Source organism: Gymnogyps californianus, chromosome 1, assembly GCF_018139145.2.
Source record: "Gymnogyps californianus isolate 813 chromosome 1, ASM1813914v2, whole genome shotgun sequence".
Lineage (NCBI taxonomy): Eukaryota > Metazoa > Chordata > Aves > Accipitriformes > Cathartidae > Gymnogyps > Gymnogyps californianus.
The window spans coordinates 174,746,773-174,772,645 of NC_059471.1; the positions used below are offsets into that span (position 1 = coordinate 174,746,773).

The 25,873-nt window shown below is 37.3% G+C and overlaps 1 protein-coding gene across 5 annotated transcripts in view; it reads left to right on the forward strand.

The window, feature by feature from the left end:
• Positions 1 to 25,873, forward strand: part of PPP1R12A (protein phosphatase 1 regulatory subunit 12A) — a 125,116-nt gene that overhangs the window by 42,656 nt on the left and 56,587 nt on the right. For all 5 annotated transcript variants that reach the window (XM_050892057.1, XM_050892030.1, XM_050892048.1 and 2 more), the window contains exons 2-3: positions 4,642 to 4,772; positions 22,383 to 22,501. In XM_050892057.1, coding sequence (XP_050748014.1) covers positions 4,642 to 4,772; positions 22,383 to 22,501 — 250 coding nt within the window. The remainder of the gene's footprint in view (positions 1 to 4,641; positions 4,773 to 22,382; positions 22,502 to 25,873) is intronic.

The window sequence follows — 25,873 nt, forward strand, 5'->3', positions numbered from 1 at the left end:
TTAAATAGACAATGTTTATTTTCTGCTATTAGAGGCAAAATATCTTAATTTGTGGAATAGATCAGGATACTAATCAGGTAACAGTAAAAGGTAGGTTTTAATCTCTCTCTAGAAAATACTGGTAAAAACCGGAACATCTAAACCTCATTAGATGGCATTACCTCATTAGATCTCATCATTGATGAAAAACAATAAAAATTTTAGTCCAATGTAAGGTACATACTGTATAGCTTTGCTGCATGTACATGGGACAGTAGTCTAACTGATTGATTGCCTCTTTCCCTACAAGATTTCTGATTCTTTTAAAAAAAATACAGGCTTGTTTTTCCTGTCTTTTGAGGAGCAGTACTGTCTGCTGAATTCTTTGGGTCGTTACTCGCTGAGGGACCAAGCACTCTAGATAATCTCTTTTAAAGCTATCTATTTTTAAGGTTACTTACTAACTTAGGTCTGCCCTTCACCTATGTACTTAACAGCTGATAGTAATGAGAGCCAGGTAGATCACATGCCACTTGCACTGGGATATGAAGTCATGGTGAATACAGTTAAAATCTAGCGTGTTCAGCAGGCATCTGGTTATCCCCTTCTGAGTGATCAGAAAGTATTTCTGGGAGAAGTTTAAAACTTTGTTTCACTTAACATAGGCATGTTGTTTCCAGGACGAGTTGGACCTATCTAGGGTTGGTCTGTGTGTGAGCTGGGCGCTGTTGATCTTTGGTCTTGCTGGTCTTTGCAGTCCAGGTTTCAGGTTGTTGTACAAATAGAAAGCGGTTTTCTTTCCTGGGCCTTAATATACTTCCTTTGAGATTTCATCTCTGTTCTTATCAGAAAAGGTAGCCAGACTTTGTATTATCAACTTTGCTTTGTTTTGCTTCCTTTATGATTAATTAGCCTAGTTTCTAAATTAGTTCCCAAAGGAAATGAGGTTTGTATGATTGCACTGTCCAGCTGTTGTTCTGTTTGGGGCCCACTGGATAACTTCCATCAAATTTGGTAGGGTAATGAGTGCTTCATGCAGAAATGCTGCCTTTCTACCAGTTTGTGGAGGCTGGGCATGGGGTTGAGAGACAGAACCAATGCGTAGGATGAAGGGAATCTTGAGCGTGAGCTCCCATGCTCTACTGCTTGACCCAGGAGCTGGCTGGTGTGTGTGCTCTATGGATGTGGTGGTTAGCAAGCACTCGGAAAGGGCTACAGGATGACCTGTTGTTTCACTAAGTGGTAACTGAGGCTCTAGGTGGGAACCAAAGACTGTGAAGGGAGAGACTGGGGATGGGGAGGTGAACGCCAAGAACCAAGATTCATCCTAGAAGGATTGTAGCAAACGTGGAAGAGGAAGGCCTGTGGCTATCTATCCTCTGTGCAGAGACTGGGACAGAAGTCATCATGGGAATTTATCTTTTTGAGTCACTGTAACATCAGTGGAACTCTTGTTATTTACGTCTTGCATGTACATTGCTTTTTCCTTTGCAATAACTTTCAGGCTAAGGTCTAGAAGGGCAGACTTTTCGGAGGGTGTTGCTTTAAGTTTATCATGCTGTTCTGACAAGCTTTCCTTTTGGGGTTGAGATGTCAGTCTTTAACAACTGAGGCGCTTCTGGCACTTGATAAATATTGCTTTTAGAAGTGACTATGAAGATGGTGCAATGACAAGCGGACTAGAAATGGAAAAACATTGAGATAAAATTTCTTTTATAACATTTGTTTCTTGACTTTCTGACTTAAGGTACCTGTTGATAGTCAGAAGTGTCTTTCATATGGAAAGTGCTGAGAGTGATAGGGTCTGTCAAATACCTGCCTGCAGTACTGTTAAGGAGAAATAGGGGACAAGGAGAAATAGGATGTATTATATACATGTTCTTCAGCAATAGGATCAATTGCATTTGCTTTTCTTCACCTTCAGATAGGTAATAACCTTCTTGGAGGCCACAGTGGGTTTTCTATAAAATATTTCAGGTACAAGGCTCGTTTTTAAGTAACCTTTGTTTAAGGAAGCTCAAAGGTCGTATTTTTTAAATTATACAACTGTCTTCCATTTCATCAACTTCAGCTTCTGTGGCTCCTGTTGTTCCATAATAAAATTGTTAGAACAGTTGTTCAGATTGTATAATCAGTTATGAGGAACACTATTTAAACATCACAAATGTGGTCACTAGTAATGCCAGTACTCTCCCATTTGCATATGCAAGTAAATTCTTTTGTTATCTTAGTAGTTAGTCTTCTATCACCCTAATATATATAATCTCACAGATTGTTTATCTTTGCTTGTCATGAATGTGCAATCTCTGATAATATATGAGAAGCGTATTTGAGCTCTCCTGATTCTTGCCATGTATGGCACAATAAACTGCCCAAATTTGGTCAAATATTTTTAGCCACTTAGTCATATGTCTTTTAATGTGCTGCATATGTAAGCTTTTGATTTACTTAGCAACAGTATTTTTATGAGTATGTCTTGCCAGTTTTTCTTATGTGTACTTGAAAAATGGGCAAGAATTGTTCTATGTTGGCTTGTGTCACAACCAGATGGTCTGGCTTTTTTTTTTTTAATAGTGCTAATCAATTTTAAGATATCCTTTTTTCACAGGTTATGAATTTTAGGGCATTTTAAGATATACAAGTATGCAGCATATTGAAATGTAATATTAAAAGATCTGTATTTAAAAATGCTTAGGCAATTTCAAAGTTTTCTGATATAAATTTATTTTCCTTATAATAAACTGGTGAATATTATGATACACATAGGATACCAGTGCTCAGGCAGATTGGATATCCAGAAAAACTAGATATATGGCATATGTGAAATATGGCTAGGTTAATGTTTCTGTTAAGTGTAAACATCTGTGTTTCTTGAATTTGTTTTCCTCCTGCACTGAGTTATGATGTCTTGCATTTAGTTCCTTTTCATTTAAGTAACAAAATGCCTTGCAAAGAGTGGCAATTCTTTTCTTTCAGAGCTTGTTGCTAGCATATAAGCATTGTACACTGATGATAAGTGGAAGTAATTGAAGACAATATGCTTGAGGAATTTGTAGTCTTTATTGTTGGAGTATGTTCATGAATTATATTATTAAAAGAATTGCTGATTTTAGGGATGGATATGACTAAAAAGTTAATTCAAAAAATCTTTTAGGAAGGTAGTTCTCAAGAATACCTGAAAAGGTAGGAAGGTTTGTGAATGTTTTCACTCAAGAATGTGTTTTTGTTTTTAATTGAAAAACAAATAATGCAAGCACTGTACTGCAGTCTAGTTGCAGTCTAACTGCAAGTTTATGGATGAACAAGTCCAGATGAGACTTGTTGTTAAAACAGTTCTGTGTTACATTCTAAACAAAGCCTAACTAATGCAAATGGGATCAAAGAGGGATAATTTGTTGCTGGTTTTGTTTGGCTGGTTTAAGGGGGCAGCAACACATCTCCTTCACAGTGTAACTGTTGCCTCAGCACTACAGAATGGAGGAAAGCTTCGGGATTGATCTTGGAAGGCACAATTGCTTAAGTAAGGAAATCTGATGGTTTTTGCCATAATAAAGTGGTGTATAATTTTCAGTCTTTATTGCTGCAGAAGTATTCTGAAAAGTAAAATTTATACCTTAATTGCATTTAATTAGAGGCATCATTCTCTAGAAGGATTTAGGAGCCCAGCAGTAAAAGTTCTCATTTCAGCCTTCTGGTTATGTAGTATTGTTGATTTATTAAGCTAAAAAATTAATACCAGTCTTGTGGGGTCTAGCTGTTTGAGTCCTTGCTGTCCTGAAATGCAGAGGGACTTTCCTCTCTGTTGCTCTGCCCTTTTAAGGGCAGCAGTATGGAAGTTGGCAAGAAAACTCACTGAGCACCCTGTGAGAAAAATACTCAAACACAGAGAAGAAAGGCAAAATAGGAGCCAGTCAAGATGGAGATCTGGAGAACAGCAGTAGTTCTGCATCTGGGCAACACTGTTTGCTTGGTAATTAAGAGATGTGCACAAATGATAATATTTTTGCCATGTGCCAAACTGATACTCAAGTAAGTTTATGAACAGCAGTGATTAATAGACTATTAAAAGATGTATGGTGGTATAGAATATGCTGCAGGAGAAAACAGCAGGGGAATGTTGAAATGCAACGTAGCATCCCCTTCTATACTCCTCAGTCTCAACTGCATTATAATTAAAACCACGTTATGGTATTGTTTTCCAGACTGCTCCCCATCTCTTGGTCACAACAATTCTACTTCATGGTGTAGCTGTTTATTCAATTGTAGTATCCACTCAAGTGACTGAGCTGGGCCTGGGATGGAGCGAGGACCTGGGGGCTTTATAAAGGGAACCACTTTGTACTGGAGAACAAGGTTGCAGTGGGGATTGTAAATGGCTTCTCAGAAAACTGGAACAAATTTACCTGAGGAAATCGTATTTGTTGATTTTGTTAAACTCTGTTTGAATTCGTTTATTTAAGGATTTTTTTACAAATCTGTAACACCAGCTGCTTTTCTCTCAAATTCTTCCTGTATTGCTGTCAAACCCCAACAAATAAACCCTACTCCCTCATCAGGCCTGAAAATACTTACCTTTTTTCCTGAAGATGTTGCTTAAAAATGCACGGTATCGTAGAACAGCTTTAATATGAACTTATTTCTTAAATCTTTCTTTCTTTATAGGCTTGTATAGATGATAACGTAGATATGGTGAAATTTCTGGTGGAAAATGGAGCAAATATTAATCAACCAGATAATGAAGGCTGGATACCTCTACATGCAGCTGCTTCCTGTGGATATCTTGATATAGCAGAGTAAGACTTTTTCCTCTGTTTTTTAAATACATGTATTTTGCTAATACATTGTTAGAGGGGCACCAGAAGCAGATGGCATTCATAAATTGTCTTTTTAGTTGCCTCTGGGACATGTAGTGAGAGAGAATGCTTTTATATTGTATGTTGGTTGTGAAGTGTGCTGTGTGCATAACTTTGTGCATTGCATTTTCTCTTTCTAGCTTTCTTACGTTGTATCTTAGGTAGCTGTAAGATGTAAACATTTAAGACTGTTCATGACTGTCAAACGATTTTTTAAAATTATTTTCTTCTGTAGAAAGGTTGTTATGGGGGGAGGCATGGGGAGAAAGTTCAAATTTACATTTTATTAGTAGTCTGAAACATTATCCCGGGATAAGTGTATGTGTAGTAGATTAATTTTGCAATTGTATTTGCAGTCTTGAAACTTTTGTTTTTCAGGTGTAGTATAACATAGTGACTTTTGCTAATTATTTTGGCTGTGGAGCAAAATCTTACAGTTGAAGTTGGATGCCTGTTATGGTATTAGTTAAAGCTTACTCAGTACTAAATTCCAGGAGTGGTTTTGTTGTTATTCTTGAAGCCTGTTGCGGGCCACTGAAGATATGCTAAAACTAAATTTTTCCAGAGGTTGTCTGTTTTAACCTGAAGTAGTGGTTGATTTGAGAAAATGTGTGGCATATTTTGTTCAGCACCCTGTTCTTGCAGTAAAGAAGGTAACAGTGTCTTTCTAAAGACCCTTTGGGTAAACACAAACTTCATTAATTCTGCTAAACTCAGTGTGATGTCTGATCCAGTGTAAGACTTGGATAAAATACCAAGTAGTATTTTATCATGTAATTATGTTACTATACTAATTACAGCGGCAAAAGATGGAAACTATAAGTTTAGGGGGTCGTTTATTCATGTTCCGTTCTGTGAGTTTGAGAGGTTTAATTGCTTGAATCTTAAGGGAAAGGAAAAATTCTGGAGACTCTTGTTTATCGTTTTCACTGGGAAAATATTTTTTTGGGTGTTCGTAGAGTGAAATGTTTTGTATATCCGTTTTATAACTGGGACACTGTGTGACCACTAACTTCTGTAATCTGCCTTTCTACACTATGCAGATGTTTGATGCTGTAATCTCCCTTGCATGCACACAGGAAGTGTTTACTTGTTGGCTATACTATGACTAGAATTTCCCTACAAACTGAGATTATATAAGCCTTTCTTCAGTTTAGTGGAGGTAAAATACCTGCCTTTTTTCCACAATAGGAAAAAGTTGAATAAATGTTCTTGGTTTGGCATTGCAGCCTAATGTAGGCAGATGTTCAGGGAAGAAAGAGCGATGTCCCTTGTCCACAAGACAGTTTTTCACTATTGACTTGAGTATGTGAAATGTATAATATTGCTGAAGACTGTCGTCTGGTTAGTCTCTCAGACTGGGACAGGGCCTGTCTGCATATTTTCTACAGATATCCTTTAAAGAAATGAGATTATTGGCATATAATCCTGTGGGATGTGGGACATCTAAGCTGTTGGAAGAGCAGTATTTCTAAGGTGCAAGGAGTTTTGAGGATAAGCTGTTGAAACAAATTTCCACATACAGCTGAGAAGGGTAACCTGACCTGAATGGAGCAATATTTATATCTGATGAGGCCCATAGAGTTTGGGTTTTCTTCAAACTGCTCCCCCAGGAGCTCACCTTCAAATCATTTACAAAACTGACAGCAGAATTTGCAGCTGAGGCAAAACTGGGGGAAGACGAAAGGATGATACAATAAATTACCAGAGGTTAGAAATTTTATTTTTATTTGGCACGTAGTACACGCTGGACCCAGCATCTGCTTTAGTGAGGATACATCTTTCTTGGGAAGCATGAGAATGTGTGTTTGTGTGTGTCTGTGGCTGAATCTGGTATGTTTCATTTTCTGGTTCATGGAAAGGAGCTTTTAATTTGGGTAAATTAGGGAGCTTATATATATAGTTCTGAAAAGATTACAGCTAATAGCTTGTCATCTTTCTATCCTATATGATATGGACTAGCATTTTTGTATGGAACATCTTCTGTTCATTTCCTATTTTCTTGCAAGATGCAAGAGAGACGAGTCAGGGAATGGGTTCTGGTGTTTCCTAACTTTGTTAATGAAGGGCTGGGGAGAGTCTGACCTGTGCTTCCCTTTCTCCTCCTCCCGTGGAACTGCATGTTGCACAGCTTTGTAGAGCTTCTCAAATTGGAGACTCAGCAGTCTTTTTCTGCTTCCTCTGCTGCCATCTTAATTCTTCTTAGGGCTTACTTCAGATGTAAATAGCTGGAATTTATTTCTCTTGAAATAGCACAATCTGTAAAATCCTCCAAATATGCACATTTAGTTAATATATTGATTTTGTTTACAAAGCTTCTATTTTTACAATTCATAAGAAAAATGTGGCATGATAGCATACTTCATTATTTCAGGTTTTCATGTCTCAAAATGTAAAATTATGTCTAAGAAAGCAATAGAGCTAGGAGATGGAGATATTTTCTGTTATGAAATGTATTTGTATGTTAGAATGTAATTTAGGAGCTTTCTAGCACTAAGTATGTCCTCTGTATGTTGACTGTGTTCACCTTTCAACCTTAACATTCTTCATGTATGTGTGTACATGACTTTCTAGGCTTGAAAGAGGGGGAAGAAAGCAGAAGTTCTGTTAACGTTGCATGATAACTCTTGCGTGATTCATCACTAGGGTTAGAGTCTATGAAATACAATTTAGATGGGGTGTGTTGGAGTTCACAGATCTGTTAATAGGGTGTGAAACCTTGGTTCTGCTTTCAAAATGAAAAAAAAAGTTTAATCCTTACAAGCCTTTATAGTACAATCTTTATCATAGTTTTTCTCCTCCTGATGCTGATTTGACTTCCATAGGATTATATTTGGGGTGGTTAATGTACTTTCTTACAGAGTGAGAAAGGTTTCTGTTCAGACTGCTTTTATAATTGAATCAGTACACAGTCTCACAGTTCAGCTGTTCTTCCTATTTGTTCCATCCATTTGCTACTAACACCCATTTCCTATTATGTACAGTAAATGGGAATGACTGGGAGTCACTCTGGGTTAATACAGAATGGTGCCTGCCTATTTGATCAATGCAGGAACCTTCCCATCTCGCTGTGCTTTCACTGAGCACCTGATTCTCTCTCTGTGTCTCTCTCTTGCTCTATCAGGTACACGTTCTTCTTACGTAGCACCTGCTGCTACTCAGATGTTCCTGAGTGAGTGCACCCATGTGCTGGAGGTCTGGGGGAAGTACAGGATATGTAGGTGGTAGGGAGCTTCTCCAAAAAACCTCTGGATATCTCAGGGAGCCACCACTTCAGCCACGTTTTGGCGCTGGTCCCATGCTAATTGCTAATGGGCTGAGTGAATCTGTGGCATGGCCCCCGCTCATTGGGGTTTTTATTTTGCTTTCACTAACTGCGCTGTCTGGCCAACGGGCTTCTCAGTGCAGGTGTATTCCCTGTCCCTGTCATCCTCCACTGTGTTCACCAGTCCTATGGCATCTTCTCCCAGCAGTATCTCCTGTCCCGTTTCAGTTTCCAAAGGCTGCTCCTTTGGAACAGCCGCCTTCTCTTGAAAATACTTCCCATCTCCTCTAAAAAATGCATCTTCCAGTTTAAGAAATGTTAGTCTTGTAGAAGCCCCCTTCAGGTGAAATACAGCAAGAGAACATAGTTTAGTGTGAAATAAAGTGTCAGCTGGTGGCAGATGGAGAATTGTGCTGTAAAAGCAAAAACTCTGCCATGGAGGGCAACTGCTCCTTTTGTTTCTGTTGTTGTTTCTGAGATCTGTAAATGCTGGGAGTGCTTCAGCTTACTGGAAATTCTTTGAATAGTTTCATTTTAGAATTGCCACTTAGTTAGTGTTCATCTAGTTTATGATCATGTGAATTAGCTTACAAGTAATTGTAATATGAACATGTTTTAAATTAAAATTCTTCAAAATTGCCAAAACAGGTGGATTTTGTATAGCGTGTTCTCTCTTTCTATTCTTCATGTTTTTCATACACAGAAAGCTTTATGCAAAGGAGCCTTTTTTCCTCCAATATCTTACTGTGAATTAAAAAGTCAGCATCAAATGCTTTGAAAAAATATAGTTATGTGGAAACAAACTTTAATGCAGGAAGACTTCAAGAGAAATCTTGTGTGCATTCTTTAAGATGATATTTAAGGGTAGGACCCTTAAATTTACCTTTGTAAAACTCTTGTAACTATTTGGGTGTACATAATGAATTTTTTTATCTGATAGATCTCTTCTACAGTTAAAAAGCTTGTATATTGTTTCAGTATCAGGGAATAAACAAATTCCTTTTTAGAATGCAAAAAATGTAATAGAGGAGGAAAAATAGTGCAAAGTGGCATTTAAGAAACAGAATTTTAAAATGCTTACTTTTTTATTTCTCTCTGCTTTGTATTGTACCAGATTAATATAAAATAAATCTGAAATGGTAGAAATTTCTGTTCAAGAATTAGTTTGTGTTAAAAATGTATTTTCTTGTGGGCTTTGTACCATGCCTAGTTATGAGTACGTAGTTGATGTATTTTGAAGCTTGTTTGCAAGTATTTAGAGGCTACAATACAGTTTGACAATTTAAATACGAATGCTTTTTCATTTTCCCCAGAATGAAAGAAGGTGCATCTTCCAGCAAGTGTGAGAAAAGTATTTTTCAAAAATAACTTAGAAGTCAGTGACAGTCACACTTTTGTGCAAAAAAAACAAGGGGGAGGGAGATGTCTCCTGAGGGAAGAACAGGGTTTTTATACCTTGATGCAGTGGGTACTACATCTGAGTAACAGTTTGCCAAATGTTGCTGTAGATACTAAAATTTCTCATGGGTTCAAGGGATAAGAAATCCACTGAGGGTGGATACATAAAAAAATACAAATGCAGAATACATACGTACAAATGGGATCTGGTTCAGAAAGTCCGTGAGAGTTGTTGGAGACTGGAAACATATTACAGGAAAAGTAGCATGTATTTGCCCCATTTTTATTCTCCTTGAAGATGTGCTCAGTTTTGGAGACAGGCTAGATGTTAAATGGATGTTTGGTCTAACTCAGTATGGTTGCTTTTATGTTTGGGAGGCATGTTTAATACACGTAGTTACACACACAGACCCTAAGACTTAGCACAGTTTCAAAATATACCTTCTTTATTTTACAGGTTTTAAAGGCTGAAGCATATGATTACAGTTAGAGAGAGAATAACTTCGTAAGTTCAGAGCCTCCTCACCTCAGTTCATTTAGGAAGAGAATAGCAGCTTGACCAACTCTGCTGCTCTAAAACCCAGCTCACCTGCTTTCCTTCCTGCCCAGTTTCCTGTGTTGTATCCCCTCCTTCCCCTAATATTTAAAGGAGACTTTAAAAGGCTTGTGTGTAACCACTGCCTTGCTGCTGACGCCCATCTGTTTTTCCAGACTCCAGACACCTAAAAGTGAACCCAGCCAAACTAGTTTGCTGAAGCCTCAGCAAGCCATTGTCCCAGGATCTCTCTATTTTAGTAACAGTCCATTAACACTAAATGAGTGATCATTGTCTGGTATATGGAGGAGTGAGAGACAGTCCTGCAAGCCTGTAGTTGAATACATAGATGTTCAGTGATATGTGGTTTACTTACAGCTCTGATTGCCTTGTGGGGACTGCTGCGGGTGCTGGGTGGTAGTGATTCCTGCCTGTGGTACAAGGACGGGACCAGTGCTCATCTGGCAACAGCTAGTAAAGGGAATTCAGTGCAGTTTCACAATATGCTTAATGGGATCTAACTTGAGACTACTGCAGAAATAGGCAGTCATTCCCTTCTCTCCTTGGTTTTCCCTCCCCCAGAGGCTCTTACCCCCTCTCTTGCATTATCTAATGATCACACAACAATGTGGGAACTATAAGCGTAAGACTAGCCTTCGGGAGTTTGGAGGGTTTATTCTCTTTTGGATCAGTGAGCTGATCTGGCTTGCCAGCAGCAGTTGGCATAGATATGCAGGTATGAAAAAAAAGTTTAGGCTGCTTTTCAGACATAGCTTGTACCTCTGATCAGAAGCCTGACTGTGGAGAGCTGCCTGGGCTGAGGTGGAGTCCTCTCCTTCATCTCCCACGTCATGAGCCTGAACCAGCTGGTACTGTTTAATGTTCTTCCACGATATCTGAGGGTGGTGGTGCCACAAAATATGTTTCAAAGCAGTTGTTTCTAATCTGTTTCTCTCTAAGTTTTAGTAACTTGATCATCTGGAGCTATTACTTACTGGAGTGTTTTTAATCTAAGCTCTTCTGCCGTAACACATTATAATCCTATAAGAGCAAGCCATTATTGAGGCAAGCCATTATTTAGGCAAAGCAGACTGATAAAAATGTCAGGGATGGCTCCCATCTCCTTTAGCTTTGTTCCCAGTTATGGTTTTAACTAACTGAGTATGAAGTGATGTTATTAGTGATACATTCAGAAATGGATCTTTGGAGGATAGTCAGAAGTTTGGATTTGTGAATAACAAGGTGAATTTGGTGGTCTGATGTAAACCACATGCAAAATGATTATGCAAACTGATACAGGGTTTGGTCTGATAGAGATGCTACAAGGTGAATGAACGTTTTTGGCAGGATTCAAGTTGTTACTTTAAATGACACAAGGAAATGTTAACTGGAGGAGTAGAATTAAAAGGAAAGAGCACCAAAGATGAAACTTGATACAACCCACTCAGAAACTGAGAAGAGGACTTCAGAAGGATATATTATAAAACAAGCCACGTGACAAAATAAAAGCAGGGAAAGATTTATTCCCAGCCAGAGAAGAACAGCTCTTCTAGAAGAATGACTGACTTCTTACAAGTTGACACTGGTAAAGATGCAGTGTTTGTTTTGAGAGCTGTGAAAAGGTCACTGCAGGCTTTGGAAGATAGTTTCAGTTAATTCATTTCTGTTTGCTGCCTTGTTTCTTTCTGGAAGAACAAATTGGGAAAAAACGTTAATGGGAGAGAAAATATGCTAGTATGGTAGTCTCTTCCCCACCCCCCCAAATCAAAGTGCGATGCTCGTCCTTTATCAGCAACATAAAAGTTCCTCATCCTCCAAACTTGTATTAGATATCTGCAACCATAAAGCTAAATTCCATTAGAGAAAATAATGGAGAAACTTGGAGAAGATTAGTGAGCTAGTATCAGTTGTCATTTTCGTTTATGAAGATGTACTGTGGCAGTGTACTGTTTTCAACATGTTTTTGCTGCATATATGTATGTCCTAAGAATAATGAAACACTAATTAAGTTGTTTAGGTTGATGGTGAAATTTCCTTTTTAAAATGATGTCATTACGTGGTAGAGTTTAATCTTTTGTACTGTGTAGCTGTGATCTGATGTTTGGATAAAAACCAGCTGGCAGAAATACACTTAAGATATGAGTGATGGGTTGGAGGAAATTATAGGACCTAACTGATTTGATACCTGTTTGTTCAACTAAGGGAGTCTAGGAGAGCTGGTCACTCTAGGATGCACAAAGACTGTGTGTGCTCTATAGCTGCCTTCAGATTGGATTACTGTGTGCATCTCCACTTGTGACTCTAAGTATTTGTTAGTAAATATATTGCATTTCTTTTCTTCTAAAGGTAAATCTACTAGACCTTTAAGTTCAGAGGTATCTTCTTCAGGGACATAAGATTTAGTGGAAAATATCTTTTTTCTTTTAATATGCTTTAGCAGTTCATTGGATCTAATGAAAAGTCAAGGGAATGATGCCTGATGTAAAGCTCAGAGCACTCTAATTTTTGTCTGAAAAAGAATTTGAAAGTGCAGCTCATGTCTAAAAAACCATCCTGCTTTGAGAAGTGATGTGCATAGGAAAGATCTTTCTTGTTTATCACAGAGCATTGGTTTTATTGGTATCCTGAAAACAATTTGAGGTAGAACTCTTACCTATGAATTCTGAAGTTGAATGTGATACATAGGAAGAGAAGACGTATGGAAGAGTGATACATATGGAAGCCTGGGAGCTCGGGTAGACTCTCGAGAAACATAACACATCAGGTCCTCCCTGGATGATGGCTTGTAACTGCCCGTTGCCACCGATCGACTCCTATTTTCTAGGTATGACTGGAACATGGGAGAGCAGCTCTAGATACATGAGCAACCAGGTTTTGAATTGAGCAAGTGCTTGGTAAGTATGGCATACTGTCACTTGTGAGGGCCTCATCAACTAATTCAAAATTGCTGTTTTAGAGAGAGGCAGCGATAGATTCTTCTTAGACTGTGGAATCTATGGAATAGTTAGTGCTGTTAAATATTGAATATAGTATTTATTCAGTTATCTGATATAAAAATAATTCACAGTAAAGTTGGTTTTGAGTGCTGTTTTCTAGAAGAAAACATGGGTGTGGTATAGATTGTCACTTCTGTGCATCTCAGTTTTTCTTTTCTTTCAGCTTTTGAGTGTTTTTCTCTACTGTGAGTTTGACCCTATTCTGCCACACACAGTAGACTTTCTAATGACACTAAAGCAACTTATGACCTTCTTATCCTTTCTTACAGCTCTGTCTTTTGTTGGATATCCTAAACTATGTCATTTTGGTGCAAATGATCCTAATCTGTGTGTATTTTTCTAGTCTTATCCCTGACTGAGGCAGGATAAAAGCTGCTTGAATTCTTCTGAAATCTGTGTAAATATAGTGTGGTATCTCTAGGGACATAAGGCTGCTGTGCATTGATGAGAGTGAGTTATTTGGATACAATTCAGATACTAAGACACAAAAATGTAGGTTTTTTAATAAACAGCAGGTATGACAGGAAAAAATATAAAAAAGGAATTACTTGAAACCTCTTGATTACAGATGAAGATTGCTTATCAAATTTGAATAAAGAGTTGGAGTTTCTGTTGGAAGAAATTGTTTTCAAGGAAGTTCGAAGTGGGCTGGACAGGTAAACAACTGCTATGAATTGCAGATTGCTGATACCTAACGAGGGGTCAGACCAAGTTCAGTACTACTGGGTGATGCTGAAAGCTGCACTGTGATAGTAATGTTGCTTCGTAGAGAGATTTGGTCACTATATTATTGCATAATATAATTACAAACAAGATAAGTTCTGTGATGTAGTAATTATGCTAATATCTGTTTAAGCACAGTAAAAGAATTGATCTTGGTTTAAATTTTTCTGATATAAATGCCAACGTGTGGCTGCTGGAGGAAAACAAGCTTGTTAAGTTAGGTCCATACTCATAACTTCCACTGCAATAGAAAGCAGCAGTTAAAAATCAGAATTTGTGGTGCTACTATAGACAAATATAGCAATGCTACTCTTGGCACAAGGCAGGAGGGACGGTGAGCTAGTGGTGTGATCACCTCTTGTTGGTGAGGAATTAGCTGAAGAAGGTGGGCAGCAGCATGGTTTTCCTCTTCCTCCTCCTTTTCTGCCTCCATGCTGTTGTTACCTCTTCTTTTCAACCAGTGTAACTCAATCCCAAGTATTCACCTTGATAACACTTCCATAAATCACCACAAATGCTTGGAGACTTGCTACAGGAAAGCATCCTGAGCACAGTGAGTGCTGTGAGCTAGAGTTACTGTATGTACTCTTCTGCAGCTGCAACAAGATATTTTTCAAACTCAACCTTCATTTTTGCACTATAGGGTGCAGACTTCAAAGTAGAGAAACACTTGTTCACAAAGTGCATAGTGAAATTAACATTTGGTATGCACTTTAAAAATACTTTTTGTTTCGCTTTAGTTCTTTCCTGTTGAAGTTTTTGCCCTGTATTCATCCTGGCATTACCAGGCTCCAGTTCTTTTTTTTCTTTTTCTTTTTTCTTTTTTTTTTTTTTTTTGTAAAAAGGTTATAGCATATATTTCCCTATATAGCTTTCTTCATGTTTCCTACTTTCCTCTTCTCAGTCACTGTTTACTTTCACCTAAACATTGCTCTGCCACTTCTCGTATGTCTTTCCTCTATATGGATACAGTAAAATATGAAGGCTTAGTTGCTTTTCATATGCTGCAAGTATGAATTTTTCCTGTTCCATCTTTGCACCGTTAATGTTTAGGTGGCCACCTATGTACAAATATTTCTAGAGCTTATTGCTGGCTTTTTTCAGAGGTTTCTTGGAACACAGGAGGACTAAGACTAACCAGATACTGTTATCTACACTGTTTCTTCTATGCTCCTGCATACCAAGAAGGAAAACAGATGTGATTCTAGTTACTCTGCTTCCTTGGGTGTGCAAGTTGCAGTGGAGGCTAGGGACAGCCAGCTATGTGCAGAGCTCAGTGGTGTGTTGGTACATTGCGGAGTGTTGGCTTCAGAAACATAAATATGTTTTTCATATAGGTACAGTATTTAGAATTGATAGAAAGTGCTTTTTGCATAGGGGGAATTTTTTTTCTCGTCTCTGCGGTGTACTACTTTGACAGCTTTGGGAGTATTTGACAGTTTTGAAGCTAAGATGTGTGTCCATGCAAGATGCCTTTCATAACAGCTTTACAAGGGAGAATCAGAAGCTGGATTTGCTGCTATATGGAGGAGCTCTTGCATATTGAAGGCTATAAAAAAGTCTTTTCAAACTGCTCCATAATGTAGAAAAACACATATGCTGAAATCTGGATTAGACTGCTGAAAATTGAAAAGAAAAGTCCCTTCCCATTTGCTTAAAATCAATTGGCTATTTGTTTCTCAGCTACTTTTTTTAATTCTTTTTTTTAAAACCTCTCCTAGCTATCTGAAATTCTCAGCTCTTGTGTTCTGCAAGAGGAAGTCATAAATTCACCTCAGATCTCTTGTTGCTATCAGCTGTCTTAAAATCATCACTCACGTATTTCAGGAGAAATAATTATCTGGTTTTGCCAAATAATTCTAATTGGCCTTGTTTAACTTGCTGTTTTGTGTAGCTGCTGGCTGATGATACTGCTCATAGGGGGAGCATTCCTACTTAGGAAGTACTGCAGCATTTTTTTTCCAAGAGGGAAGATGTGCATGAGAATCTTCTGGAACTTGCAAAGAAACATAACCTTAAAAGTACCTGAGTTTTATCATGATTTGATTTTAATTTAAATGCCATCACAGAAGCCTGTCTTCCTATGTCTGTCTCTATTCAGTTCTAAAAGTTTAGAGGCAGAAGGTTGAGGTACAGCAGTGACTGACAGCGTGGGATGGCATTTTGCAGAGTGCCTGAATAAGACATCCCTATGAGTTTGACTTAATTGTTTTTCAAGTCACTTGATTTATTCTACATAGGTCTTAAAATCATGCAGGAGAACGTATTCTTGGCCCAATTGAATTTGTACAGTTTTGGTTCCAGTATTGAACGTGGAGCCTTTGTTTTCTTCTGTATATCATAGACTGAGGAGAAGAGACAACTGCAGGAGTATCTCATCTGTGGAGAAGGGAGAACAAGGGAAATTATCTGTAGGTTGTCACTGAAGAGGGTGAGGAGATCCTCCGTTGTGCAGAGTGGGGTACTGTGCGGGGTGCCCCCTGCCCAAGCAAGCAAGGCTCCTCTGTGCCTCGCTAGACCTGCTAGCCACCTGCCCCGTGTTGCACACATTTTAACGCTCTCCACCAAATGCTTACAAGGGTTACAATATATATTTCAAAAACAGTGAAATTGTGACTTTTTATCATTACATTTGTATGGGTTTTGAATAATGTGTTTAAAAGCAAGCATGACAGTGTGAGGGTGCATGAGAGCGTATTTGAGGGGCGGCTGGGTACTGGCTGTTGACTCGTATTCAACCGACTGTACATTTTCCTTGAAACTTGCCCACTGACTCAGGGCATATGTGTGCTGTGTACCACAACAGAATTTAGCATAATGTTATTCTAATACTATTGTATTTGCTTCAAGTTTGTATTATTTAATTTTTTTTTAAAAAAGAAAAAGGCTAGGCCTTTCTTTAAGATGTGATTTTGAGAAGTACACCTTAAAAATTCAAGAATCACATAGAAGCTGTAATTTTATCTCTTGATATGTTTATATGAAGGTAGGTACACCTTTGCTTGCCTGGCCTTTAAGTATTATTTTTGCTGCAAATTGAAAGGGAAAAAAACCCCGAAACCAGAGCCAAACCAAAACCACTTTTGGGAAGGGCTAGGGAGCTTGAGGTAGCATTTCTACTTCTGAATTAATAACAACAACTGTTAAAATTTAAATTTGAACTGAAACTCTTCTGCAGTGAGAAATATTCAAGGCCAGGTTGGATGGGGCTTTGAGCAACTTGGTCTGGTGGAAGGTGTCCCTGTCCCTGGCAGGGGATTGGAACTAGGTGATCTTTAAGGTCCCTGCCAACCCAAACCATTCTATGATTTTATGATTCTATGAAAATATTTAAAGAAATATTCCCAGACACTCAAACAGTAGAAGGTCTGAAAAGGATCAGGTGTTACAGTTTTAGTGTACTTCAACTTTAAAAAAATAAAATTGGAAACAGCAATGTTAGAATTTTGTAATTTTTATTTGTTAAATGTCTCTTCAAGGTCTAATTGTTTGGCCAGATTTATTATGGATGTCTTTTTGTTAGTAATTTGAATGATTTACAAATATGTACTTTTAAAACTGTATTGATACTTTATATTTAAAAAAAAATCAGTGAAATAATTCTGAAAGGCATTTTAAAAGAAGGCAATTAAAATACATATTCCAAAGATGTATAAGTTTTTAATTTGTTTTTACATCCTGTGGACTGTGGGGCAGATTTTTTTTTTCATTGTTTGTTTCTTCAAATGACGGCTTGCACAGCTGCATGAACACAGTGACACTTTTTATGTCTTTGGCTCCCTATTATCATTCATTTAAGACACTCATGGAATTAATTTGAAGTCTACCATCTATGGATTTTAAAAAAAACAGCTGGGTTTAGCTGAAATTGCTAATTAGTTAAAAGCTGTTGGGAGACCGGTTGTGCTGTTGGTTGGTGCCCCCACTAGTAATTAAGCCATGTTTCCCTGGAAGGCCACACTGAACATGTTTATTTTAAATGTATATACAACAAGTTGAACCTCTATTCAGCCAGAGATTTTTTAGGAGGGTCCCTCTCCTCACATTTTAGGAGTTAGAGACTGCCGTCCAGTGTTCTGACTAGTCTGAAGGGACCTCTTGTTTTCACTAGTGAGTCTCCAGTGAGCTCAGTAAGCAATTTTTAATGAACTGAATCAATTCAGCAGCCACTTTTCTGCCCTGCCTTGTGCTTGCCACTGTTCTGGTGACCTTCAGGTTCAGCAAGTACTTAAAGTTAATTATATCCCTAATGACTTCGTAAACTTGTTTGCAGATACTGTGTACTGGGGCAAGGTTCAAATGTAAACATATGCCCCTCTTTCTGTTGCCGAGATAAATAATATTAAAATGTTATCTGCAGCATATCTTCTTGTCTGCAGCTGACAAACTTTAGTAAAGCCAAAGTTTGAGCGTCTTCCAGATTCTTAAGTTCTAAATTCACAAATAAGACTCAAGTTTGTATATAACTGTCTACAGGGAGAGGTGTCTTCCTCTCCGTTTACTTTGTCTCTATATGCATTTTGTTAATAGACTTACACACACACACAAAAAAAAAAGTCAACTTTAAGGGGGTTTTTGTTGGTTTGTTTTTTTAATTCAGAGTGTAGGCCAAGTTACTAGTTAAAATTTTTAAATTCCAGTTCCTGAGGTTGGTTTTGGTGTGGACTGTTTGCTTTTTGTACAGTAATCTCAGAGGGTTGTTATTTATTGTCTCAGAGATACTGAGATTCCAACCCTTTATGAAAGGTATTGAAATGTGTTTTTCATAAAATGATGGGATAGAATCTAGGTTTCATAATAATTATAGAAAATAAACGTTTCATGTTTTTTTCAAGGTTAATTTCAGTCTATAATAGCTATTGAGGAATGTACAGCAGTGATTCCCAAAAGACAGATTTCAGATAGAAGTATTTTTGCCTTCATAAAACAATGGTAGCACAAAGCAAACTTGTTCTTCCAGTCTTACCCAGACTGCATAATGCTTGTCATGGAAACATCAGGGCAAAAGTATCAGGAACAATTTTATTTATTTTCCTGCGCTTGTCTTTCCTGGTATTCCTGAGATACTTGCAATTCTCTGTACTTAGACCACCAGAGTGTCTAAAAGAGTTACCTTTAGCTTCAATATCAACACTTGAAAGCTTTAGCTCCAAAAATAAGCATGGTATGGATCAAGCTACCGTTTCCTTCTCATTTATTTACATTTTGAATGAGCACCTACCAGAATATTATATAAATTATCATCGGATTTTCTGAATTATTCTTCTGTAGCTGTCTCTTGGAACATGGCCATTTTGCAACATGTAAATTACAAAAGACACAAATTTAAGTGCTATACCAAAAGGTTTTGTAAGTAGGTGACGGTGGGAGTCCTGTATGTTTTTACTTTTCCACTGCATCCAAGTTTGCAAAAAGCACCTTCTTCTGGACATGGTATCAAAGGGCATGGTTCTGGACTTTTTATTACACAGCTCCAATTTCTTTTTCACTGCATACATGTAACACTATCAATTAAATATCAGCTGAGAAAATGAAAATTATATTATGTTTACTTGCTTTAGAAAGATGAAATTTCAAGATGAAGGTAACACCTACTTAATACAGATAAAATACAAGCAATTACTTGCATTTTGGGTTTTGGGTTTTTTTTTTTCCCCAAAACATGGATGACTTTTAAAATACCCATACATACCTATGCACCATAGTACGCTGTTGCATGTGAAAATTTTAGTATATGATACCAGAATAAATGAAATGTCAAATACACCCATATTTGAAGTCATACCATAAATTTTAATTAACATCTACGTTGAAGTACAATTTGTTTGGAAAGTAATTTAAAAAAAAAACCAACAAAACCTCTGATTTTTAGGATTATTCTGGTACTGGCTTCTGCTCAGCTACGTCTTGCAAACTCAGAGCATCGTTCTCTTGGTCTTGTTTAGCAAATCTGTTCCCTTTCTGTATGTGATGCAGAGTCAAGTTACCTACACGTCTGAAATGATTACTCTCCTTTCCCTTGGTAGCGCTAGGTTTCCTAATAAAAGCTACGATCCTGTAGGCACCAGGGTGACTTCATGCACCATCTGAACCCTGTCACTGCTTTGCTGAAATTATTTTTACTGTAAATGAAGATAAACAAATGCATAAACTTTTTCAGGACAGGGTCATCTGTTACTGAATGATGTGGAAAACAGAACAAACACGGATTTCATTACCAGGCTTAAAAGGTGTCTTTAAAATAGTTGGATTTTGAATAATCTGGTTTATACTGAGTATTGCTCTTTCAGTATTAATTTACTTGAGAGGATCACTATTAATTTTTTTTGTGGGGATAGCAGAGGGGAGGCCTAGTTGGAGTGGCTGAAGGAAGGTTGGGAAAGGACCATTCTCACTTCCCTGGCGAGGAGTGTGCTGCCTTTCATCTTTCTTCTATTTCTCCCATCCTTTTAAATCCTGTGAACTCGGAGCAGGTTCACCCATCCTTCCTTTGCTGACCCAGGAAGACCAAAGCCCTGTAAGCATGTGCAAAGGGGAACTCAGATAACTCTACTTCTCCAGCCCTACTAATCCCCCTAGCTCTGCTGATCTGATTTTGGTCTATAAGCAGCTTCATTTTTGGAGTCTACTTTAAAGGATCGTTTGATCATGAAGTTGTTCGTATATCTAAATAATAACTTTCTGAAATGCTGCTGTAGCCTTTTGTTCATTCCCTGCACTTTCTTATGCGTTGCTCCTTTTATCATAAATTAATGACCCAGTTGACCAAATACAACCACTTCAATGAGATACGTATTTTCATTACAAAAGTAGCTTAATTTTTCTCTATAGGTATTATGTGGAAACAGGTGAAAATCAAGTTTTTTAAACATCAGTTTTTTTCATGTCTATATTAGAAAAAACAGGTTGAAAGAACGTGAATGTTGACTTGGGATTTTTTTATAAAGATATTTTTGTCAGTGGTTGACTTTGGTTTTGAATCAACGTTTTGACTTTGTAAGAAAGTTAGTTTCCCCACTGCTCTTTTTGCCTGTTCAGCAGACACCCTGCATAGCAATTAGCTGATCTGTGACCTGGAAGACTGTGTCACTGTTAAAACAGTACAACTGGTGTTGTTGAGAAATGTTGTTAATTTGTACTAATTTTTCATTCCCGCAGAAGTTAAATCTTTAAACTGGAGAGAGATAGGAGTCACAGTGGCACTCTTTTTAAGAGGAACAGTATGAAACCAGCACCGCATACCAGCATCAAAGTTAGTGGTGGCAACCAATCCCAGGAGATATGGTTACGCTTCTGGGAATTAATTTCCATCTTGTGATCTGTCAATTCTTACCTCTTCTTGACGTAATTACAGAGGTTTAATAACAAGTGCTATTTAAATCATACATTAAAAAATAGAAATGTATGAGAGTACTTGATGCTGAGTTACTGAATAAAGATAAGGAAAATATAATCCTAGATCTGGAATCTGTTATTGTTAATTGGCAGTAGTTAAGCAGAAATACTTTAAAGCATTTGTATTAGTGTCGAATTAATTTTGTGACTGACTCCTGCATAATTTGGCATTCTGCAATAGTGAGGTTAAGAAAGCACTTCTGATTTCATACACCTGTTAACGAATGGATAACTAGTTCTTCAAGTCTGAGTATTTCCTAATTATTTTTTTTCCTCAAATATATGGAAAGTGTAAATGAAGCTCTGCAAGGCAGGAGGTATGTTTGCAATTTTTTGCTTGTGTTGAGTCCTATCATAGCTCAAACTGTTGAATTTGTTAGGGAAGTGGAAATGTTATGGTCAGAAGGTGTAAGACTGATCTGTTTTGATGTTTTAATTATTGTTAATTGTCTATTTAGAAACAGACTAGAAAGCTGTAGGTTTTCAATAACTTTATAGGCTTATGGTTTAATACAATGAAATAACTTAATCCTTTTGTGACTTATTGTTGGAATTGATCCATTTGACTCAATTGGAAATTCAGAAATAAATTCCACTGAGTCTGGATTGTTGACTCCTGAGACAGTAGTACTTTAAGTAAGAACACACTTAGTGGGGTTGGAATAGAGTGTAAAGTACTGCTTCCTTTCTCCCCTTTGCCTCTTTCCCCACCAAAAGTTGACCTTAGGAATACTTAGAAGCAGAGGTGATTGTGGTTTTATTAACTTTATGAAGCTGCCTCAGAGACCAGGAGTCATCATTTTGGCAAAGTATAGAAACATAACGTGCCACGGAATTTGGAAGTTCTAGGAAGAGTGGCTTAACATGAGGAGCTCATGGGAATCGGTGGTTCAACGTCTGTTCACCTTGTGTTCGCTTTTGTTCATCATCTAACCGTTTTCTTCTTTCAGTTCTTGCAAAAATGTATTTAAACATGTCAGGAGTCTTTGTGGCAAACTGAAGAGCAAACAGAGGGCTACTTGTATTAATGGTATTATGATGAAAAGTCATACAGGCATTCAGGGATTGTAGACAGTCGTGAGGTTTTTTACTTATACCTAATATAGTTGTTTCTATTAATTGTATGTGTGCATGTATATACCCATTGCATATGATATCCTAGTGGCTGCTTTTTTTTTTTTTTTTTGCATCAGCTTTACTATGTTGCTTACAGTTTGTTTTTCTTTTTCTATTGGCAGGTATTTAATTAGTCAAGGAGCACATGTAGGAGCTGTAAATAGTGAAGGAGACACTCCATTAGATATTGCTGAAGAAGAGGCAATGGAAGAGCTGCTTCAGAATGAAGTAAATAGACAAGGTAATTTTGAATGTGGAAGAGTGGTTTTGTTTATTGGACACTAAATATATTTTTGAAAACTTACGCTAAATTAGGAATTTTAAAGTCACTCTATTTTCTAAAGAGAATTGTCAATACAATGTACAGTGCTCAAGCTGTCTTCTAGGTGTTTTTACTCAGCCCAGCTTCTTGTGAAGAAAGAGGTCAGAAGTATTGAACCCAGGTGTTGATTGGATTCCTGCATTCACCTAATGGAATTTAGGTGGTATTCAGATACTATGGATGGTATTCAGTGCCTCTGGGATATAGACTTCTATATCCCAGCTTTAGACTATGTCTAAAGAGATTCCTGTCTTACAGAGGAGAGAAATAGGCACTTTTAGGGTGACTCAGATGTCAGTTTTAGGATAAGGTGAATCCAGCCCTAAGGTAACTGTTTCTTTCCGTTGACTACAAGAAAGCCTAGAATAACTAAAACAAGAGTAAACAACTATACTGTATCCCATAAATCACCCTTTGTGTCTAGTTCTGACCTTTTGAATGCCCTTCTGCAATGCCAAATGTCTGAAACTACTCCTTGGGATAAGAAGTCTTAGATTGCCCTTGGTTTAGGCCTGAGAAACTATCGTGAACCTTTAAGTTCTTCCTGGTTTAGTGTACTCTTCCGAGAACACTATATAGGTGAGCATTCATGTAACAGTTAATGGATAGGTATCATGTTTTGACACTATCATTTAAAAACATGTACCCTAAATTTATGCACCTTGCTCCTAGAAAATTACTAGTACTGGCAGTGGTGTCTTTAGAAGAGAAATTGGCCTTTTGAAAAAGCATATTGATTCGTTTTTCCCTGTTTTTTTTCCCCTCCTTACACTGCTGTTTTCCATGTTCCAATCCTCAGGTGGGTTTTCCAGTGAAAGGTCTTTGAAAGTTTCTGGTTTTTCCATTCCACAGAGGAAAGAGTATTCAGTTGTTGTTGACTGACCATCTTGAGTCCAATAGAAATGCACTGCTATCCCAGAACTCCCCATACAAGATGTGGTCTGAGTTATATGTTGAAGGAAGATGACATTCAGAGTGAAGATGGAGCCTTGTGGGCGGCATGCTAGGGGACTGCATCTCCATTACTTCTAGACCCCTGCCTACCTCTTAAAAGGCTTCTTCCTCCTTGAAAATGTTTATTTTTTTTGTAGCATTGAATTTATATCTCTAAGACAGATTTACGTAATTTAACAGTAAACTAATAATTGCTTCAGGCTTTGCCATCATGTAATTTGTATGGTTAAACTCGTTTAATGCCCAAAGCAAATGGTAAAAAGAAAGTGGATGACATGATATGCAGGGAAATAAGAGATACCTGCTGATAGACAGAAGTAGACTGTAGATTTGACAAAGGCTTTGATTCAATTACTGGTAGTGTTAACAGAATTTTGATTAACAGTTCTTACAGTTAACACACAGAGAACATCAGATTAGATAGTTGCAAATATTTTTGTTGTCTGTACTGCCATTTGTCTATTTTAATTAGTTTGGAAAAAATACAGTTGTTCTTTTCTAACAGTACTGTCAGTCTTTGCTGGAGAGTTGTTTCTGGAATGTGCCTCAGCCTAAATTCTTTAAGATTGTTTTTGAAATGTTTAACTTTACAATGTGCTATACTAATTGACTGTAGTAGTTTTTTGTAAAATTGACATTATTTGGGAAAAGAACTCTTCCAAAATTTTTTGTTTATATGTTACTGCTTTTTTAAAAAAACACTTATTATTTGTTATATGGGGTTTTTATGTACATTTTTACAATCCAGAGATTCAACATTACATGCTAATTTTTATTCTTTTGCAAGTTTAATTATTTTGAACAGCCCAATTGTAAATTAGCATTGGTAAAGTAAACTAAATGCCACAATTCACAGAAAATTTCAGTGTGGTTTACATATTTCATATTTAAAGCTTACAATAAACTATCTATGGAGCTGTCTTTATAAGTCTGAGAACAATGTAGATGTTCCTGCAGTATAGCTGTTAGCTTCTAAAGGGATAATTCAGGTTGTTTTAAAATACTAAATTTAACTTGCTATGAAAAACCTATTTTCCAAGCATTCCTCTTACATTTTTATGTCAGTTGGCTTGCTGACTAGCTAAAGGATTTTCAGAAGGTTGATCTTTCTCAGATGATTTGAAAAATACATTGGTTGAACGAGGCACCAGTCAGGTGAGAAAAAACTTGCTAGGGCTGTGCTTCAGAGTGGTTTGACCTCCCTCTGTGGAGAACAGGAACTGAATGATGTCCTGAAGAGTGACCACAGTGTGAACGTCCCTGACAGGATTTCTGCCTTCCTGGTCTTAACAGGACACTAAAGCCTATGGTTATACATATAGCCTGTATATATATTATTTTATTTTATATATCTATATATGTATATATATTTACACACACACACACATATCTATGAATGCATTTATATATATGTATTCTACTTAGCTTGTTTTGCTGTTAGACCACTTAGGAGTTTCAGTTTTACAGAAACAGGGAAGAAGGCACGCAGCATCCCTCCTTTCTGAATTTGTGTCTGAAGGTGTAAGAACTAAGGGCTTTTACCTGCAGGGATGAAATAATAGGAAATATTTAATGATTGTGGATGAGAATGGAATAGAAAGGGTATGAATCTGGATGTGAACTTGTAGTGTATATCTTACTAAATCACGAGACAGTTGTCTCAGCAGTAAGTTTTTAATCATGTGCTTTTGATGGCATCCTTAACTTGCATATAAAGTTAATATTATATACAGAATGATTATTTAGCCGTTATCGTGATCACATGGAAAGTGCCTAATTGTGTGTATGTTGTGGCTAGAGAAGTTAATAGCTCTAAAATAGGAACTTAATTGTTTATCTTAATGTGGAATTAACACTGATGCATTGTGACAGTTTCATCTTTGACTGTACATGTGGTTGAATGCAATTATCCCTCCAGCTTTAACATCGTGCCTCGTATAAAATAAAGCAGTTGCGCAGTTTTGATAATGCAAGTTAACTGTGTAGTCTGTGGAATCGTCAGCCCTGTCTCAGTGTTACCGGTAGCAGAAGATCGGCCTCTTTATTTTGAAAATAAACAAACCTGGGTGCCAAAAAATCTTACCTCTGTGTAGGTAAAACATGCAGCGTAAAAATTAAGTAGACGTTTTCTGTAACATTCTTGCCTTGCAACCTTTTCATGTGTATTTAGTCCTACATTTATTATAGTTTCCTTTTTGTGTTGCTTAGTTAATGCTGTGAGTATGACTTCCTACATATTGGCATCAGCAGAGTAGTTTGGTGGCAAAAGATTGGCTGGAAAGATCAGTCAGGTTCATTGTGATTTCAGATATGTTTAAGTGATGACATTTGATGTTT